This window comes from Neolamprologus brichardi, chromosome 14, assembly GCF_056152115.1.
Source record: "Neolamprologus brichardi isolate AB-2024 chromosome 14, ASM5615211v1, whole genome shotgun sequence".
In the NCBI taxonomy this organism is placed as follows: Eukaryota; Metazoa; Chordata; class Actinopteri; order Cichliformes; family Cichlidae; genus Neolamprologus; species Neolamprologus brichardi.
The window spans coordinates 37,801,866-37,823,546 of record NC_142117.1 but is presented as its reverse complement, the minus strand read 5'-3'; the positions used below and the strand labels follow the sequence as shown (position 1 = coordinate 37,823,546).

Sequence of the window (21,681 nt, the reverse complement as noted above, 5' to 3'; positions counted from 1 at the left end):
CATAACTGTATGAACCCATATTGCACAATACATTTTTGGTTATTACCTTACTCTGATGACTTGGACTGAATGGGATGCATAGTCCGGATATCTCGATGCACGCTCAATCATCCAGGTAAGTAAATCCCAAAAGGTTGATTCTGCTCATGTGGATGTAGCGTTTCAACCTTGTGGGATCGTTCAGATAGCAGCTGCTGTCAGGCCCACTTCCAAATGATCATCATCACGGTGGAACGGTAGAATTTGATACAGTAGAATCTACCGGTGAAATTTCAGTGAGCAGTCCAAAATTGCCGCTCCACACTTCGCTTCTTTGGAATAGCAGTGGTAGACTGGCAGATGAGGGTAAACGCACTTTAAATGTGACATTACGAAAAAAAAGTCCTCCACCCATTCTGTATGGAGATGGGAGGTTTTTGGCTTCTTACTTGGTTGATGTCAATTTTTTATTAAATGCCATGCGATCTACCCACGCTACCTTTGCGATCGCCGGGTAGATCGCGATACACACATCAGACATCGAGGACTAGGAACTCCGTGGGCAGTCTGGCTTCTCATCACAACGACAGCTAGAGGTCACTGAGGTCTGGACTGGCACAGATTAATGATGTTAAAGACAGCTTTTACTTTGAAGGAGTCTACAGGAAATTAACAAAGTTATGGCCCACTGTGCCGTGCCCCTGACTGGGTTGTGTTTCAGCTTTAGGTTGAGGAATGATGATTGTTTGGTTTAGAAACTGATCCTAGTCAAGCTGAGCACCATACAGCCATTTCAGTTTATATTAGCAGAGCTCTGTATCTGAAAGGAGAGGCGACCGCAACATCCTCTTGCTTGCTTGCCCGGTCTCTCAGAACAAACAGGTAACTTCCTTTATCTCGTCTGTGCTTCACTACACCTGAGAACATGAAGGAAAAGGAGGGGAGGAGGTGTGGCTGACACACCTGTGTTCTCGTGCGACATCCAGTGGTGCCGAATGTCATGTACAGCCTCCATGGGTCTCCATGCACGCACCTCGCCCTGCAGCATTGATCCCTTTTAAGTGTATTAGCAGTGTCACTGATCGCTGTGACTCGGCATTCTGCAGACACGTGAGTGCAGCATGAGAGCCAGCATGCAAATCTGGGCAACGCAAAATCTCTCTCGCGCACACACACAGCTCTAGATTAGAGGATGCCTCGAACGTCTCACAGAAATTCAACCTGCAGACACGCTGCAGTCAAACTTGACCTTCCAGTGTGGTTTGCACCAAACTGGCTGTTCAGCTGGAATTGTTAAAGCTTCCTGGAGTCTTCTGGTCCTTCTGGACATCCAGGTCCTGCTGAGCTGGTTTGTAGCTGACACAGCAAGGAGGAAAACTGGCTCCTCCAAGTCCAAGTCCCTAATTATTGGCTGGAAAGTTTACAGTCAACCCTTTAAAACCAGCATGTTTCAGGGCGTTTCAGGTCTGCAGCATGGACGTTGTCTGAATCCAAGAAAACAGATTATGAAATAAACTTTTTTTTCTCCAAACCCAGTTAGCTGGTTGATTCCTTTCCAGTCTCACCTGTGGCAATGAGCTGAAGACAGGGACTGAAAGAATAAGCTCAAAGATACAATCAGAGTCCTGCAGGGTGTCTGAGTTCAGCTTTAGTAATAAGATGAGGAGCTTATTCATTCAGGAGGAGCTCAGAGGGGATCCACCGCTCATGATTGGGATGTTCTTTGGATGGAGACTGCAGGAAAGCCAGAGGAAAGACCGAGGTCTGTCGTGGAAACACTTCAGTATCGCCTTCAGAAGAACTCAAGAAGGTGTCTGTTAAGAGGGAAGTGTGGGCATCTCTGCTTCTAGTGATTTTCTCACAGCTTAGACGGACAGATGGACGTTTAACTGCCAACTAAAGTGACCAAAAGAGACATTTTCTTCATCACTTTAAAATCCTAAACTGTAATTCCACTGAAGCTTCTCAAAGGGGGAAGGAAAGTCAGGAAAGCCCGTTTGGCTCTTTAGATTCAGTCAAAGCTAAACTGCAGACAGTAACGTGGACTTTGACCAGAAACTGATCAGGAATTACTGAGGTCATTGATCAAAGATCAGAAAATACCACTTTTTCATTTAATTAATTTTTATTAATCTTTACACATTTATATATATATATAAAAAAGACATTTCATTGGACAAAAAGGCTTTTTTCAAATATTCAACACCACATCAAGAATTATTCTTGTATAAAAAAAGTGAAATGTATGAGGTGGCAGGCAACCAATACAAACGTCAGTTTTACAGTTATTTTCCCAGCACATTAAAGCTTTAAAAAGCACATAATCTCATAATTATGTAGCTCATGACAGCAACAGAAAATGACTTTTTCCTCAAACATTTAGGAAGCTGTGCTGAACTCACACATGGCATCAAACAGCTCTTCATACTGAAAACATGCTCCCTTCTTCACATACCTCTGCAGAACATGATTGCCGTCAGTCAAAGCTCGTCTCTCTGTTTAAAAAGACGCCATGTTGACTTCCACAGGCCCTGTTTACACCTCTCATTAATGTGCATCCACAGCTCCAAGAACATGAGGGGACCAGTTCTTCCAGGATGTCTCTCCCTACATTTTCTTTACGTTTGCAAAGACCAGATGCCAGAGTCCTGCACGGGTCCTGGTTTGCAACCCGGCCCCACATAGCTCGGTAGACTAGCAGAGCTTTGAGCTGTGTAGGTGGTCCTTCAGTGTCGCCCAGACCACCTTCAAAAATGGTCTGAGTAATCAGGTCTCAGTGTGTGAGAACAGCTCTGAACTTGGAAATCAACAGAGATCATGTCAGGTACCAACAGGGCCAAAGATGGGCTCTACAGTTTGATTCTCACGGAAGTCTGAAACCTTAGAAATAACAAAAGGTACTTTTTCTAAATTGTAATGAAAATATTCCACCACAAGGTGGCAGCACGTTGAGCAGGTTTCATTGTTGCCGTCAAACTGTCATCTTTTCAATCTTATTTTCTTTTAACTTTTCTGAAGGATGAACTCTAACAAATCCAGAATAAGTCGGATTAGCTCGACTATTTTTGGGACGTCTTTACCTCAGTGCGCCACCTTCTGGTTTAAAGTCTTATTACACACAAAAAATAGAACCCGACCCCGTTTAAAGTCTTTAAAGACTGAAGTGGTTTAGAAAGATGTCAACGTCACTCTCGGTCATGAGCTTGGACACAAACGCTGATGTTCACTCAAAGTAAAGCATTTTCCTGTAAACATGCAACACTGTACAAAGTGAGTTAGGAAAGTACAGTCACGGGCAGACATGGACTATGAAGTACAAAATACTACAAATATTTGATATAAATGACAAAATTATATACAGTCATGTAGTGAGGCGGGAGGTCAGTTTGTAAGCTGCATTTTAACATTAGCACAGTTTGAGAACATCGTGGATATATAAACCTCTCCCATATAATCTTTACAGTTTTTACATAATGTGAGGTCCCTGCGAGTCAGACTTCAGAGTGAGAAGATCTCCAACATTTGGTGCATCCTGTGCATCATTGTATACAGACTTTCTTCCATCTTCTAGCAGAAGACCTGCTTGTTTTTGTGGTCTTGTTTCAAGTTATTGCTGTTTGAACTGCTCACAGCAAGCTGCAAACCTCTGTCCTGAAGAGCCACAAGAAAGCTTTTCCACTGGCACTCAGGTAGGCGGGGGTCCGTTGACGTATGTCAGTGTCAGGTGGCAGGTACGGGCCATCGTGTTGCTGCGGTGACATGGCTGCTCCGCGAAGACCCAGGCCAGACAGGCCAGCAGAACCAGTGCTGCAGCCAGGAGGAGGCAGAGGAGGGTGGGGGAGAGCGAGGAAGCAGCCCCGCTGCTGCTGCTGGAGGTCACACGGGGAACACTGCAGGGGAAGGTGGAGGCGTTAGTGTTTGGTTTACCTGCCCGGGGAGTTTAAAGGAGCTCAGTGCAAACCATTAGGTTTTACAGAGACCTGCTGATGTCAGATAAACAGAGTCAGGGCTGCGGTTTGTCATGTTTGATGTAATCTGATTTTGCCAACAATAACATTAGGAAGCAGGATGTAGATTCATTGGCCACTTTATTAGGTACCAATAACATGGCAGCAATTCTGCACATTTAGCCCTGCAGTTAAGACAACCTGCTGAAGTTCAAACTGAGGAAGAAAGATGATTTTACACACTCAGGTTTACAGATAATGGTCAGGAAAAATTCTCCAGGAGAAAGTGTCACGATGATGTCAGAGGACAGACTGCTTAAGCTGAAGCAACACCAACTCAAACTGTAGAAGAGCATCTCTGCATCTCAAGCCTTAAAGCAGACGAGCCACAGCAGCAGAAGACCACCGGGTACCACTGCTGTCAGCTAAGAACAGAAAGCTGAGGCTACAGCTCAGACCCACCAAAACTGGACAATAACAGATGGAAAAAGTTTCCCGATGTGTCTCAATTTCTGCTGCAACATTTAGATGGTGATGCTGACAGGATGGATGCATGCACCAGTTTGGGGGAGGTTTTCTTGGCACACTTTGGGCCTCTTGTTTAAACTCAGTTGTTGCCGATCATCTCCATCCCTCAGTGAGAACAGTATCCCATCGTCTGAGACTTCACTGTGCTCACAGTCACCAGATGTAAAAAGTTATAAAGTCATCAGAAACTGCCCTGGAAATACTACATTTAAATAAAACCTGCAGAAAATATAATTGAGGCACTAAATCAATAATTAAAACATGAAAAGTTGAATAATTAAAGCTTTTTAAGAAATTTGCTTTGGGCATCTGAAGTTTGAGTAGAAAGGCGAGTAGTCTCAAAGCTGTGCAAATAGAAACTGACTGTTTATGTAACAGTTTCTCTTCCTGACCGCTCAGAGCTTCACACCATATCCACACAGTCACATCAATAAAGGCAGTTTGAGCGCTTCATCTCCTCTCAGTCTCCAGCTTGAGATGCGCGTCTTTGTGGTTTGAGCCGGAGAAACCTCCTCACACGGAGGCGACACCACAAACCTCATCTGGTCTCAGCATTTCAGGGACTTTAGTTCACAGACAAAGGCCGTGCTGATGGGACACGACGCACACTGATGCTGATCAGCTTTCAGTTTAATCAGCCAAACAGAAGCTTTAGTTCCACTGAACAGAAATACGAGCAAATCACAAAAGGTTCCCATCAGGAAACAAACTCGATCACATTTCTACACGGACGACACGGCATTCTGACTTTATGATTGTTTCACACATGACATCAAACTTTATGCAACAAATCCAAGAATCACTTCCCGGAGAAATAAATCTTAGCTCCTCTGCGATCAAGTATCATCATTTTAGTTGTTCTTTCTTTTCTTAACTTTCCTTTATTCACATTTAAGCGTTAATGTTTCATCCATCTTCATCCGCTTTATCCGAGGCCGGGTCGCGGGGGCAGCAGCCTAAGCAGAGAGGTCCAGACCTCCCTCTCCCCAGCCACCTCCTCCAGCTTATCCGGGGGAACACCAAGGCGTTCCCAGGCCAGCCGAGAGATATAATCTCTCCAGCGTGTCCTGGGTCTACTCCGAGATACTTGAACTCCTCCACTTGGGGCAGGAACTCATCCCCGACCCGGAGTGGGCACTCCACCCTTTTCCGGCTGAGAACCATGGCCTCAGATTTGGAGGTGCTGATCCTCATTCCCGCTGCTTCACACTCGGCTGTGAACCGCTCCAGTGCGAGCTGGAGGCCTTCACCCGATGAAGCCAACAGAACCACATCATCCGCAAAAAGCAGAGATGAGATTCTGAGGCCACCAAAGCGAAAGCCCTCCGCCACTTGGCTGCGCCTAGAAATCCTGTCCATAAAAATTATGAACAGAACCGGTGACAAAGGGCAGCCCTGGTGGAGCCCATCACCCACCGGGAACGAGTCCGACTTATTGCCGGCAATGCGAACCAAGCTCTTGCAACGGTTGTATAGGGATCGAATGGCCCGTAGCAATGGGCCAGACACCCCATACTCCCGCAACACCTCCCACAGGACACCCCGAGGGACACGGTCGAATGCCTTCTCCAAGTCCACAAACACATGTCGACTGGTTGGGCAAACTCCCTAAATACTAATATTAAATATTATATTCAACTGTCTAATCATATAAGAAATCTAGAGGTCAGATGTTTATGTGACCAGCTCACCAACATGGTTTATATTCCCAGTTAAGTATTGAGTGATATTTAACCATTTTATGGCTCCAAGCCTTTAAAAACAATACAGTTATCATCCTACGTTTGCATGTTTGCAGGTGAAGCGTAGTTTGAAGCCTAGTTTCTTTAAAAATAGGCTTTGTGACACACAGTGTCCACATATTGAATATTTTAATACTTCAAAAATGAATCAGTTAAGATTGGGCTGAGACTTATCATCCATGATATTAGGCATATCTGCTCCATGTGACATCATACAGATCTGACAGTAGAAAAAACACTGATAGTATTTACAGCAATCTGAACTCATCATTACTTTTGCATTTGCTGACCTGAACAAACTGTTCGAATGTTAGAACAGGACATATGTGACAGTTTCCTGTTGCATCCGAGTTCCTCTCTGAGGGATTTCTGTGTTTCCTCACCTTTGTTCAGAGATGAGACGCTCTGCTTCTTCACAGCAGTACAGCTCCTCTTCCTCCTAAAAGAACAGAGAGCCTCCAATAATCCACACCAGTGTCAACAGCTTATAACTTTATAGATTTAAAACAATCTACCAACACGTCCAGATGCTTATTTTCTCCTTGAAGTAACAAAAACAAAGAGTTGTTATTGAAAACCATCAGCTCACCCGTGTTTGTGACTGATAGTGGTTCCTCATCCTATCACAGCTGGCCTTTAAATTCAGGTGATCTGACGGGGAAAGCCGCCGTGTGTCATCGTGGCAGCCATGGCTGCTGCTGGATGCATCAGCGTGGTTTTCATCCATGCAACACTGTGACATCTGAACGTGGGGATTTTGGTAAACAAATGTAAATGTTAGAGTTTACTTCATCCTTCCTCAAATCACAGTCAATGTTTAAAAATGGACGACAACTCAGACACGGACGCTATGTTTTTGAGCTTTGAGATTATATTTGCATTGTTATCCGTCAGATCGGAGAGCAGCAACATCGGGATTGAAGCATTAACCCTTTAAGACCTGCCATAGAACCAAATCCACCAGAGCTTATATTATATTTTTACATGCTGTGGAGCCATTTTTGGGAGCATTTCAAGTTGCTATACATCAATACAACCATTATAGCCCAGATGTTAATAATATGTATGCATTAAGTGCATAGTAATTACATAAATTGCAAAAAAGTGCAATAAACTACAAAAAAATTGAAAATCGTTTTTGTTTTTTTAACATATTTCTAGTTAGAGAAATTTAAGAGGCTTATCCCTCAAAACTGTAAATACAAAAAAGTTGCTAGTTTTTAAACTAGTTTCCCACCACAGGAAATTTATTTTGAGTGTCTTCATAGTTTTATTTTTGAAATACACCAATTTTTATATACTGCAGGAAAAACGAAAATAAATATTATAATGCAAATTTGCAAAAAAGCAGCATCTGCATCAAAATAAACTATTTCCAGCAGTGCAATATGAGTCCTAAGTATCCCAGAAACGACACAGAAAGTCAGAAAGTCAAACATAACTTTTAAAAACACCAGTATAGGCTCATGAGGCCCTGATGGTAAAAAACTACATTTCCGCAATAATGACGTTACTTCCGGTTTCTGGCAGGACATGGCGGACATGCGATAGTTCGCACTGATTGACGTAGGAAGTGTTATGAACAGCTGATCGGATCGGCAAAGCGTGTTTCTGGAATATTATGTTTTTGTTGCTGCAAGTGCTTTTTATGCGGTTTTTGCAAAGTTATATGTGGAAGGAAACCGTGACCGAGGACAAGCTGATGGCATAAGATGCAAGTACAACTCCTCCGGTTTCATATGCAAAAAAAATTATTGCGCTAGCTCACGTGGTTGCAGAGCTACCGGGATTTAAAAGTAGATGCGCAAAACAGAGCGTGCCCGCTCTGACCGGTTTTAAAGGGTTAAGCAAATGTGGAAGTCCGATAAACCTGCAGCTCCTCAAATGTCCACTAGAGGCACCAGCAGTGAATCAGTCCACAGATGCTCAAGTTAACACGTGGTTACAAACACCTGTTTGGTCTCTATGGCTAAGGTCCTCCTTCATAACAGCTGTACGGGGGATAGATTTAGTTTTACGACTTATTTTTCATCACGACTGTGTCCATTTTTTATATACAGCTTATATCCTGTCGCATGAACAAACGCCACACAGTTCTGTTTCCATCACAAGTTTGCAGCTGCTGCAAAACATCGACAAACTTTGTGACTCTCTCCTTCGCTGCTCTCGATCTGGACTTGCAGCTAATTTCGCCTCCAATTTGTTTTGCACTCACTCGATAGTTTTTTCTGTAATGAACCTCCATTAGAAAGTCCCAGTGCTATTTCGCACAAACACGCGCTCAATCAAATTTGCATAATTCAAATTCAAGCACATAAAGGAATCTGATACAATAACACTTTGTCATCTGAATTGACCCCTAAAAACTAATCCACAAACTTTCTTCCCTCTCTTCCTCATCTTTATAGATTTCCTGCACACGGACAGTTATGTGGACTGGCTGTAAGTCAGACGGAGGAAGACGAGGGCAAGGAGAAACTAAAGAAGGAAGAAGGAAAGGAGGAAGTCGGCGTGCTTCTCTGTTTTTATGGTGACAGTTAAAGTGCAGTCAGACGATGCATAAATCAAGACTTTATGGATTCATTCGGCGGCCCGAGGAGCAGCAGACGGGACGGAGGAAGAGGAGGATAAATAGATGCTATTCCCCAGTAATGAGAGCGAGGGAGAGAAAATGAAGGCTGAGGCCAATGAAGTCTAAATGGAGAGAGAAACATGAGGCCTGGAGAGGAGGGAGAGGACAGTTATTCAGGAGGATGAATCTGGGAGGAAAATAAAGGCTGATGGGATCTGTTGTGCGAGCTGCAACTTCAAACTAGAACATATAGACTGTGCGGCTGTGTCAGTGTAAAGTCTAAACCTATATTAATGAGCTTCTGGGGACACATCTGCCTCTTCGCCCACACTTCGGGGACCCGACTACCATCTCGGTACAAACCAAGGTAAAAAAATAAGGACGTGAGCGAGCGCTAAACAAATCTGTGCTCTCCAAAGTCGGGCCGCAACTCGACATCTGTGAGCACGCAGGACAGATTTGTAAGAGCTGAATTGGATTTGCGTGTGTGATTGAGGACAGACTCATTAATGCAGCAGCTGTTTGGAGCCATGCAAAAGAAATTGTGTAACTAAAGCTGAGAGATCAACAGAGCTTCTCTTGCTTACAATTATCAAATCTGCTCACTCTCACTTTTGGCAGTCAGCGAGGAGATCGCAAACAGTTTAAAGCTGCGCGTCTGACACGTCGCTCAAAGCTTCGATTTCTACAAACTTGCTTAAAAAGAATTTAAAACTTTCTAAATCCATCAAAAAAAGATATTACAAATGTCCGTGTGATATCTGCGTAGATATCAACTAAAGTTAAACTAGAGCTGAGCTGTACTAGTGTGTAATTCCGCTTTTAACCACAAGGCGGCGTTCGATTTACCCTCCAGCACAAGAGGGTGCTTTTTTAGGCCACTGCTAGCTCCAGATTTGTACAGAATTCATGTTAACGCCACGCTTTACTGATTTATTTTGGTAGCTTCAGGAGCTCAATCTGTGCCATCGTCGTTTTTAAATAGAAAACATTAAATTAGGCCAAACTTTGTGGTAAACTGCTGCCACCTTGTGGTGATTTCTTATTGACGTCATCTCATTTCATTCATTCAAATTCAAATTTGGTCTTTATTTTTCTTTTATTGAATGCAACCAAACATGAACTCTTGATGCAGTCGAAGCAGTAAAACGAAGTAATACTAATTTGTCCCAGGTGACAGGAACAGAGGAAAATCTGTGTTTGCGGGAGTTAAAAATGTGCTATTGTCATCACAACCCATCAGCCGGGCTTCTCCTGATGCCCCCGACAGGCAGAAAGGAGGAGGAGCTTATCAATGGCGTTTGAAGGCAGCTGACGGTGGTTTAGCTTCTCTGTAAAGCACAGACGCTGCCTCGGGAAAGCCACCAGCAGCTGCAGTGACCCCACGCGCCTGCCTGAACTTCTCCCACCGACCAAACACCACAGAGGCTTTCATTCTTCTCACAGCTCACTTTCAGTCTGAGAGTCATCCTGGTAAAAACGTTTGGACTCAGTTATAACGACCTCACTGTGACCCCGCAGTACAACCACAACACTACACAACCCGAGCGATTCCCTAAACAATTTACACCATACGCACGTCTACATCCTTTAATATTGTATATTTAATTTTTTTTAATTAATGTTTTTGTTTTATTTTTCATATAAGGTGAAGTTGCAACCTAAGTCTAATTGTACTGTGTACAACCACAAAGTTCAATAAAAGCACCGTAGGACTTCATGGAGACGTGAAAATACTGAGACTTGATTCCAACCGTCTCCTCCTGCTTGGCCCTGTGGCTGTTAGAGGTGAGTATCTATGAGAAACCCATAGATACTCACCTTACACGAGCATGTTATTGTGACGGGTGCTGTTTATATCTGCAGCGCTTTGAGCTTTTCATGTGTCGTCTGTGATGAACATCTGGAATAAAACCAAACCGACTGTCCTCGACTCTGAACCCGTTTTCCTGGAGTTGAGCATCAACATTCAGCACATGAATATCATCTGCGTGTAAAACCTCCTGACCTGCGTCTGCTGACATTCTGCTTCACTCTCCCACAAACAGACGCTCTCAAATGAAGGGCCGACCTCGTGGGCACCGGCTTCGTTTCGGAAGAGTTTAAATGGAAAATAAAACCGTTGTGAATGCACAGCTCCGCTCATGAACTTCTAATGACTTAAGATTTGTGAGAACCGCAGCAGCACCAACTGTTTAAGCATCTCGGAGAATGTTATTTGTAAAGAATAAACTATAAAGAAAACTTCAGTGATCGAGCGCGCCGTTCGGTTGTTTTTCATGGTTATATCTGGACCACAGAGGAAGTATAACCATGGATCTTGAACATGAGCATTTTTTTAAGACAGTACCTTCAGCCTCCCGTCAGTCTGCACTTCTTTCGAACAGGACGTGCTCCTCTCTGGCAAAGCGGCGCTCTGGACTCTCAGCCACGCCTGCACGCGGCCTCCGTCAAAGTCAACCGGCTCGTCGTCCTGTCGGTCGGGAGTCGAGGTCTTCCACTGGTCCCTGCAGCCCAGAGCTTCTTCCTTTTGGTCTGCGACAGGCGAGAAGAAGCCCAGCTGAGTGTGATCAAGCCATCCCTGCAGACAGAGTTCATTATAGAAAAGTTTAAAACCTCACTGAGATGATTTAACGCTTCTTTTTTATTTTCCAAGTCAAACCCAGAACTCTATTATCCATCCAGGTTTGCAAAACTTCCAGTTATTCTGCTCATTCCCACCTCCGTGTTTTATTATCTGCTGGATCAGCTTAGCAAAAGTTAGAGAAGAAGAAGCAAACAAACAGGAAGACAGCATGAAATAAAGAAAAGCAGGTGGTTAATTTTTCACCAAAGGGGAAAAGCAGGATGGTGAAGTGGAAAGTGCATCCAGGCCGCTCACCACTAACTCTGCTTTGCTTTGTGCTTGTACATAAAAGTTAAATGAAAGATCCTGTGTGTCCTCATGCAGACTGGGTCTATGCTGGTGTGGGACTGCAGGTTTATATTAACTTTATATTAAGTACTGTAACGAGTCGTGTAATTATTTTATTCTGGCAAGTAATTAAGTAACTTAATTTTGCTAAAAGTACTTTAGTAACAAGTAATTAAGTTATCAGTTATTTTTGAGTAGTCAGCTCATGAACTGTAAGGTTTAGTTTATATCGATATTTTTTATTTTAATGTTATAGCAGCTCGTGTGCTGTAAACATGATGTTCATTAAGACGACGCCACCTTGTGGTGCAGGTCATCATTACACTTTGCAGAGGGCTCTCACAAAACGTACCTTTAATGAGTTAACTGTATAAAAATATGACCAGGAACATTTTCAGTGATGCTGCTTTTTCAAAGTCTCAAGAAATGGAAAAAAAATAACGAATCTTTTTACAGGGAGCCGGCGGTGGTGACCATAGTGGACATGATCACAAAACTCTGCAGGCACGTCTTGTGAGTAGCACTCAGAATTCATGCGGCATGCGAGCCCCCAGAGTCGAGGTCACACAGTCGCAGATTTAATGAAGTACAACCACACGAGTCCTCGGGGCAGGCGGTGCCGAGCCGAGCCCGTGGGGACGGCGCGCTGACATCACGTCTTCGCCAGCCCAGTAAATAATGAGGCTGGGCTTATAAGAAAGCAGAGCGAGATGACACAAACTTTGATGTCTTTGTTATGATCCTGCAGCTGTAATCAGATGCTAATTCAGTTTTACGTGCGCCTCTCTTTTGTTTCTTTCCTGTTGGGCTTTGGGGTTCGCCGACAATGCGACACAGTGTGTTTCTGTCTGAAAGAGACAAAAATACACAAAAATGAGGAAGCTACAGGCTGCCAGAGGAGGACATTCAAATTACTTCAGACCCTGACAACGTCTGTCCTCGCCTTTGTTTCCCATCTTTTTTTCCCCCCCTTTCTCCCTCCTCTGCCTGCCTCATACAGCAGCTTTTTCAGCACACTGCTGCATCTCGCCACAATAAAGCTAAAAAAGGAAACCCGACAACATGCAGAGGTGCCACGTTCTGCAGGCATCATCAATAAATCAGCAGAAGAGGAGGTGAACTGCTGTAACCAGCTCATACAGCCAACAGCCGCTGATGGGGAACGTTTTTAGAGAGCCGCTGTATGTGAACATCAATGGCTGTGTGAGAGGCAGGCAGACAGGCCTCTGGGCCATGCAGCATCTGGGTCAGAGCAGAACAACCAAGAGGGGAGAGTAAACAACAAAATTAGGAGGCCAAACGCCACAAAGGCTGGCTTTAATTTCACCCAGAGGTTTTTGCAAGAAAAGGTTTTCCAACATCAGTGTTTTGCTGGTTTATATCATCACAGTGTGCTCCAGACTACAGTTTGGTGGATGCTGTGATGGAGGGAGAGATGGGAGGTTTCATTGACTAAAATAACCAAGTGATGTCTTTTTTCAGAACCTCAAGAGAAATAAATGACTTTATCCATTCAAAAAACAAACACAAACAACAATGTGGTTTGTATCGATCGAGCTAAGGCGTCTGGCACAACGGATGGTTTGACAATCACCTGTCATACAGATGTGAGTGTGCGCAGGCAGAAGGAATCACTTCTACCATAATGGAACTAAAGGTGTTCCCCAGGGTTCAATTCCAGGACCACTCATTTGTTCAATTGTGAGAATCTTGGTGGTATCGTAACAGCAAACGTTTTTTTAGAGTGAAACAATCTCTGCGATTTAAAACTCGTTAACTGGTGACAAAAACAACAAATGATGATTTCAAATGAGAAAACCACTCATCACTGCAGTCCAGGGCTCGGAAACTGGAACCAGATTTTTACTTCAGAATCCAGTCCTGTCCGTCCACTTTTGTGCCACTTTGCGTGTGTCGAATCAGAAAATTGAAGTTTACGGTATGTTTGAGGGAATAGAATAAATGTATCACAGTATCCTCCATCACCAACACCAAAATATAGATGAGCCATTGACTCTGTAACAGTTTGATCAATAACAAATTACAGTGAAGTCACCGCAGTCGGCCGATTCCCATCCTTTGAAAGAGAAGCACGGAGTAACAAAGTAAATAAAAGGACATAAATGACAAATGGGCAGCAGAAGTGGAATATTTCCAAGAGTTTGTGCAGCAGGAAGTCACAATCAAGATTTCTTTCTACCAACCTGTGGAAATGGATCAACGTTAGATTTTAACTCACCAAGTCTCCCTCCTGGTTCCTGATGTCGGCGCTGATGTCAGACTGAGAGTCAAAGGAACTCAGGTAGCTCCACCTCTTCAGACCTGCAGAAAAAAAAAAAAATCCCGTTGACAGAACAAATCTGCATTCTCACGGTGCCACCTTAGATTTCTTAAGGCGGTATTCCCGTGTAAGGTGAGGCATCTGTGCTGTCGCTTCTTACCCGTGCTGGCACTGAAATACGATGAGTCGGCGTCGTCACGGGAGACAGAGCGTCCAATGTCAACTGACGGGTCCCACTCCAGCCCCAGGTGCTCATGGGTAGGAGAGGATGGAGGAGGAGGATGGTGAATGGGTGAGGGAGGGTCTGAGGAGGAGGCAGATGAGAGGTTTATGGTTCGTTTTGATCTTAATCCTTTTGTGAGTAACTGATCAAATGGAGATGTTGGTTTACCTTTAGGATGGTTGGACGATGCGAGGAGGTTCACATTTTGCTTTTCAGCTGTTCCCTCATCTTCTAAAAGACTCTCCGAAGGACAACCAGAGTCTGTAGCCTGGGACAGAATGCAGTCATCCTCAAACACCTGGAGGAAGAGGATGGGGAGGAGGAAGAGGATATTTATGAGTGCTGGGGTTTGGTTGACGTGCATGTTTTTGAAGCTTGACTTCAGACTTTATCACAGTAATCAGTAATCAGTTACTGGAGCATGTCAGACCACAACATTAAGTCCTTAATACGCCTGAGTTTTTACTGTTACGTATCTCTATGACTGGAATATCTGGACAGTCCAGTCAGGATTCCTGAATCTGGGAGCTACTGCCTGCAGACATCTTTCTGGGAAAGATGGCCAATGTTTCAGATACAGCCAGTAAATCTGGGCCAAAGAAACAAAGAGGGGCCTGATATAAGAAAGGCCAAAACATGGAGGCTTAGATGATGACAAAAAGTAAACCTTGCTCACAAACAAAAAAGCTAAAATAAAAAACAACAACTGATGCCAGTATATTCACTCTATTCCTCAGAGACCTGTTACCTGCATGCAAACTAACCCTGAATTGTCAGCATGATGAAAATAGTAACCAGGAAGCTTCTGGGAACCAATCCGAGGGTTAAGTGGGCGTCCGGTTCAGTGGTCTCAGGATCTCGTCTCTGCTTCTTGGGGATGATGGTTTTATTGGCTTCGTCAGGTGGCGGCTGAGGTTGGAGCAGATTGAATGAAAATTAGCGCCTCAAAGTCTCTGAGGGCAGAGTTCTCAGGTGGGAAGAGGGGAGTGTCAGGAGTGTTGCTCCCACAAATGGAGACGTATTTTGGGTTCTTCTCTGTGAGTGAAGCTAGAGATTGAAGAGCAAAGCCAGTCTACTGGGCAATGGCCACAAACCTTCAGTGGTGATAGAAAGAATGAGGTGGTGGATAAAAGCAAGAGAAATGAGATTCTACCCAAGGGTGTCTGGCTCAGCCTCGGGATGGGATGAGGAACTCTGGGAGGGGCAAAGAGGTGGTCCACTAATCCTCATCATCGAAAGGAACCAGTTGAAGTAGTTCGGGGATCTGACCAGGATGACTCCTGTGTAAAATGTTCTGGGCATCATCCACTGGGAGAAGACCCTGGGACAGACCCAGGACACGGAGAAGGGGTAGACTGGGAATGCCTTGGCATCATCCCAAGGAAGGAAGGAGTACAAAAAACCTCATCCCTCAAGTTCTGAATATTCCCACTAACCTGAACCTGAATGTCCCATCATAAACTCATTGTGGACTTCCTGAGGCACAGACGGCTCCCCTCTCATCATAAACAGGGACCCCCCCACTGATCTCACCTGTGAGGTCGAGTCTTTTCTTTGCACTACCTCAGAGCACTTTGCATCTGGTTCTCTGATGTGTGCCTTTATCATTTCCGAACATATTCCTGTTGATTGTACACAATTCTCCTGCATATTATTTATTCCTGATGTCTACTATTTATATTTTATTCCAGCACAGTTTGTGTGGTGCCATCGTTGTACATGTAGAATGACAATAAAGAGTTATTCTATTCTATTGTATTGGGAGCTGCAGAGACGTTAAATTTTACTTTCGAGAGTTTAAAAATCAACATTTCAAACAGGTATTTGTTCGACACACTGTCGTGTCAGACTCATGCTGACACGATGCACAAACACCAAATGAACGATAAGTGTGATTACTTCAGATCCTAACATGTTTTTAAATGTCCAACAACACAAAAATCAAACACTATATTAATTACCTGAGACACGCTTTGATTACTGTGTGTGTGTGTGTGTGTGTGTGTGTGTGTGTGTGTGTGTGTACCAGTCTCATGCTGAGCAGCCGGGTGTGTGTTCGTCCAATGTTGTTGTAGACGTGGCTGCAATGCTGCAGCAGCTCCAGCAGCTGGCTCTCGACGTGCTGAGCGTCAGAAGCCACACTGTGCTGGATCAACGCTTCGCCGCGCTGCAGCAGGGCGTTCACGCGCCCCGAATTCTCACACACGCACTCCTGAAACGACTACGCATAAAAAAAAGATGAAATAAAATGAACAACAAAGTAAAAACATGCAGAAAGAAACTGATGTGTCACTTCAAAACAAGCCCACACCTGCAGCTGTCTCAGTTTTTCACAGGCGTTTCCTGTCAGCTGCTCAACCTCGATCAGGCGGACATCCATGTCAGCCAACCAAACTGCAAGCTCCTCCCTTTGCGCATCAAACGCCTCCCACTCTGAGACAAAGAGCTGAGAGAGAGGGAAGAGTCAACTATAAAGAAGAGAGAGAAGCGAAACCTCAGAAGGTCTGACTCGCGTACCTGCAGTTGGCCTGTGATGGACTGCAGTTTGGCGTTCACGTCATCCCAGCGGCGGCCGCACTCCCTCGCCGATGACAGCAGCCGAGCCTGCATGGTACCCTGGAAGAGCCGAGTTAGTGTTCGATTCCTCCGTGTCAGGCTGTCCAGCTGGATGAGGCGAGGCCCCGCCTCTCGCCGCAGCCTCTGAACACACAAACACAAAGTGCATCTGAAGCAGATGTTTTTTGGTTTCCCAAATCCAGGCTTGATCAGGTGGAGATATTCCTATATTTGGAAAACTTGGACGAGCCTGTGACTGTTGTCTTCCAGAAAGAATGAAACCAAATCAAATCTATGCGATATGCAATCAGTTCAGAAGAACACACCATAAAAGTCAGTTTCTGCCTGATTTGTGCATCAAAACAGAATTAAAACGAGTGTTTGTAGCAAATGTGAGCACAAAGCCTCACTTTGTACCAGCCTGCTATGAAAGTTCTCCTCTATGCAGACGACTTCCTGTTCTCAGACACAACTTAGATCTGTTGTAGAAATCTTATAGATACACACTTAATAAAACTACAGTGTGCACGACTCCAGATTCTGATCCCTCGTCCTAATATGTGGCTCACAAAAACCAACACAGCAATAAAGCAAATGCTAAAGCTTCAAAATGCAAAGTCCATAAACCAAAGGCTGACATGGGTTTTATCACAAGGATTATAAATATACAACACATGGTCTTAAGACTAAAAGTATCAACAGATTTTAATCCGTTTTAGAGATTTGAAACCTGATCAGAACATTTTGCAAACCAGTATTTAACCTCCGAGGACCCGGCGTCCACATATGTGGACATCACATTTTGGGTTGTGTAGACCAAAATACTAAATTTTGCTCTACATGGGCCTGATGTCCACTTACGAGGACAATTATTGCCAAGGTCATATCATCATATGGATCTCAAGTTTCTCAGAAACAAAAAACAGAATCAGATCAGAAAGAAATTAAAAATGCCATGAAAGAGTTCGGGTCTTAGGAGGTTAATACAGGAAGTAGGTGAACTACATTGGGGGCGTCTTTCTTTGTGAGAGGATCGTATTAATGAAAGGAAACCTCAGTGACATCATAAAGATGCTCTTCCTTCTCCTTGTCCTCCTTTTCCATCAAATTCTAATTCAGGCTAATTGTGTTTCTCCTCTTCCTCATTTTGTTGGAGCTGCAGACACGATTAGTGTGAACCTGCATTAATTTGTGCAAACAAGAAGAATCTACAGCTTTTCGGTCAGAGGTGGTCTTGTTATTTAAGCCGGCAGCACGAGTAGATTTATGCGTTGATGCTGCCTGCTTCAGCTTTACGACTGGCTGCTGAGCGATATTTATACCCTGGCTGGATGACAACTTTAACCATGTGCTGAACTTTGGCCCAGCTTTGCTCTGACCCGGGTTTTAATTTGTGCGAGTGCCTGAACACAAACAGACCTCAAACATCAATTCTGTCACAGAGAGACGACAAAAGAGATTCAGTGCACAACAAAAATACAGATCAGGTTAAAACACCTGAAGCCAAGTTTAGATTTCAGTTTCTGTTTAAGATATTTCTTTTTCCCCACCTCAAACTTCTTCATTTCCTCCTTGGCGGTCTGGTAGGTAATGTGGACGGAGTTTGGGGAAGAGACGGCCTCCTCGGCCAATCTCAGCCAAGCATCCAAGTGGTCGTACTCCTTCATAAACTCATGCCAGAGCAGCCATCTCCTCTCCAACCTGGCAGAAATATGCACAAAGTGAGACGTTTTCAAGCTGAACAAGAAACCTGAGAAAAGTAACTGTGCTGTTATTAGTCAGCAGTGCAAACATTCAAGTTTTTAGAATATATAGTTTCTATCCACTCAGAAAAATAAAGCTGGTACTTTTAGGCTCATGAAACTATATATTTCCAGCTTCTTTCAAACTTTGAGGTAAAAGTGACCTCAGCTGAAATAATGCTGCAGAGCAGCTGCACAGCAACTCTTAAAAATCGATCATCTGTTTTACTGATTACTCAGGTCTGATTAGCAGCTGAAGGACACTCACTGTCCACAGTCCTGCAGGTCTCCATCTCGGCTCCAGCTGCTGTCGCCTCGCTGCATTTCCTCCTTTAGCTCCACTGGAGACGAGTGGACAGGAAGCCGGCACTGGTACAGATCCAGGAGGTGCTCCGCGTCACTCACTTCATCTCCGGGTACAACATCACTTCCTGCAGGGTTTGGGGTGATGCTGCTGTGGCGTTCCGAGGTGGGCAGGTCTATGCCAGGCATTTCAACATCATGTGACCTTTACCTGATGGAGAAGACGCCACTGATTAGAATTCACATTAATTCACAGACATATGTCTAACACAACATGGCAACAATATTGGTTACACTAACCACTGCCAACCACCCCTCCGTGCTCCGCTGATCCAACTCCGGGTCAGTTTGTGTTTTTCTGGATTTTTGGTTGATATTCTGTCCATGTCCATTGATATTAAAACAAATTAATTCATTTTATTCTGAGAAAACTTAAATTCAGCAGGGGGATCAAATAATTTCCTCACTCTACAGCCAAGTTATGGAATTACTGTATTCTAGAGGTGGGAATCACCATACATCCCACGATACGATATTATCACAATACTTAACTCACGATACGATATTATTGCAATTTTTAAAAGTATTTTGTGATATTCAGATTCTGTACATAAAGGTAAACTTTATCAATATTCATTTTCTCTAATATCAAAGTCTCACACTCAGTCTTTCTCTCATTTCAGTTTTATTGTTGACAAACTGAACGGTTTGTATTACAGTCTAGTCCAACTTAACTGAATCAACCATCTGGTACAATTATAGCTATTCTGAACTATGCAGTTTATGAAAACTATGCAGCCCCTTCAGCAACTGAAGAATTTGAAAGTAAATTAAAACAAAATATAATTTTACATTAAATAAAAAAGTTTTAAACTTAATTAAAATAAAACATGTCTTAAATTAAAATAAGTAAACTGTCATGTTTATTGCTGCCATAAAAAAGTTAAACACATTTGGACAGTGAAGGAATGTCAGGATTCTTGCTCAGAAAAAGGATCAACATGCTCTGAAGTCAGAGCACAAAAACCTTTTTTGTAACAAAATATCGATTTCTGCTGTCCCTGTATCGATACATTATTAGCAAACAAAATATCACCATGCTACACAGTATCCATTTTTCCCCCACCCCTAGTGTATTCAATGACTAAACGAAACGTTTGTGGGCAATAAGGAGAATCTTTTTATTCCCACAATCTTTAGTTGTTCCTGAAGTTGAAGCGACTGCTTTAACAAGGTGACACGAAGACATTCGAGACGGCGCTCCTGGAGAAAAGCAACAGGAAATCAGGCTTCCAGTCGTGGTTTAAATCCTCCGAGCCAGGAGGACGACCACACGCAGCCATGATTCACCATTATCACTTCCACACACACACACACACACACACACACAGAGAACTGTTCTCAATGAGTGGAGACAGAGCGGGTCTGATTTATGAAAAGCAGGACAAATTTACACTGCACCTTTCATTCAGTCGGTGCTCACAGTCTGTGTGTAATTATCTCCTGATTTACAGACGCAGCAGGTGATTACACACTCAGGATCTGTGACCGACATCCAGGGGCTCTCTGCACAATAAAACGCCATTTTCCCCTCCGAACGTCTCAAAATTAAGATGATCAAAAACATTTTCAGACAGCATTCAGAGGATTTGGCAAAGTGGAAGTTAAAGTAGACGATCATGGAATAAAATGTGCGTAAATAGGAGATTTTATGATTTAGCCCAGTGACTTGTGCTACTGACTAATCTGCCAGCTGTGCTTCCCCAGATGATGGTGAGAGACGTCTGTAAAAGCTGTTACAGCCCAATTTAAACACGTTTAAATACGCTGCTCTTCTCAAACAAAAAACACTTTCATATGTTAGTGAGGACGTCTAATTAACATAATGCTAACCCCAACCATAACCCTGACTCTAAAAACCACTTTGAGCCCCAAAACGGCTTCAAACTTTTAAATTACAGCCATCTGCGCTTCATCACGTAAACGGGCAGCAGAGACGCGATGATCAGTTTCCTGTTCTTAGCTGAGAGGAGAGTCTGACCTTTCTCCTCTGACATCAGAGTTTGATCATCCAATCATGACTGGCTGAAACATTACTCAAATAAATAACTGCGTCTTATCGAATCACATTCCTGATCATTGGGTGATTGATTCAACTCACGACTTGTTGCAGCACAACAGAGAAACTAAAATGCGGACACTTTCGACACTCGAGCAGCTTTTTTAAATCAGTGCATGAAGCAAAACCATCAAAAACTAATAAAGCATGACAAGAAAATACGAGCTCGACTCCACCTCAAGACTAACAGTAAACACAATTAAAAACAGAGTGAATGACACGTGTGTGTGTGTCATGTTTATATAGCCATGTGAGGTATATATGGGGACAAAGTGCCAGTAAATAGATCAAAATTGAGACTAAATGTGGTTTTAATGTCAGGCTTATGTTAGGTCAGGGTTAGGCACTGATTTTTGATGGTTAGGGAAAGCATTACGTCAATGAGAGGTCCACGCAACAATATGAAAACACGAGTCTGTGCGTGAGAGTGTGTGTATACACATCTATAAACTCAAAACACTTCCTGTCATAAATCATACCCATCTATTGTGTGTTTAGTGGAGGAGCAGGAGGAGTGTACTCTGAGATAAAATGAACACAGAGGAAACAGTGATGGCAGATCTGCCAGTCTGAGCTCAGTAAATTCAGACAAATGCAAACTGTAGAGTCTCATCAGAAAGTGTGCTGCAGGGATTTCACAGTTCAGTGAAGCTGAAGTTCAAGCTCAAGTTTAATGAAGAGAAAACTGCTCGTCCTCTGTGTTTGAAGACAGTCTGCTTGGTTTCCCTTTCCACTCTTTGTTTTCTGTGCACCTTTATTTAACCTCTTAAGCCCC

General features: G+C 43.6%; 1 protein-coding gene across 1 annotated transcript in view; it reads right to left on the bottom strand.

Moving 5' to 3' along the window:
• Positions 1-3,612: 3,612 nt before the first annotated feature.
• Positions 3,613-21,681, bottom strand: part of si:ch211-137a8.2 (uncharacterized) — a 39,973-nt gene continuing 21,904 nt past the window's right edge. The window contains exons 2-13 of the mRNA XM_087851763.1: positions 18,753-18,998; positions 18,293-18,443; positions 16,704-16,886; positions 16,498-16,632; positions 16,213-16,407; positions 14,355-14,484; positions 14,124-14,267; positions 13,922-14,004; positions 11,119-11,349; positions 6,786-6,938; positions 6,580-6,635; positions 3,613-3,869 (exon numbers count right to left, since the gene is read on the bottom strand). Coding sequence (XP_087707889.1) covers positions 3,665-3,869; positions 6,580-6,635; positions 6,786-6,938; positions 11,119-11,349; positions 13,922-14,004; positions 14,124-14,267; positions 14,355-14,484; positions 16,213-16,407; positions 16,498-16,632; positions 16,704-16,886; positions 18,293-18,443; positions 18,753-18,976 — 1,890 coding nt within the window. The 5' untranslated portion in view covers positions 18,977-18,998 and the 3' untranslated portion in view covers positions 3,613-3,664. The remainder of the gene's footprint in view (positions 3,870-6,579; positions 6,636-6,785; positions 6,939-11,118; positions 11,350-13,921; positions 14,005-14,123; positions 14,268-14,354; positions 14,485-16,212; positions 16,408-16,497; positions 16,633-16,703; positions 16,887-18,292; positions 18,444-18,752; positions 18,999-21,681) is intronic.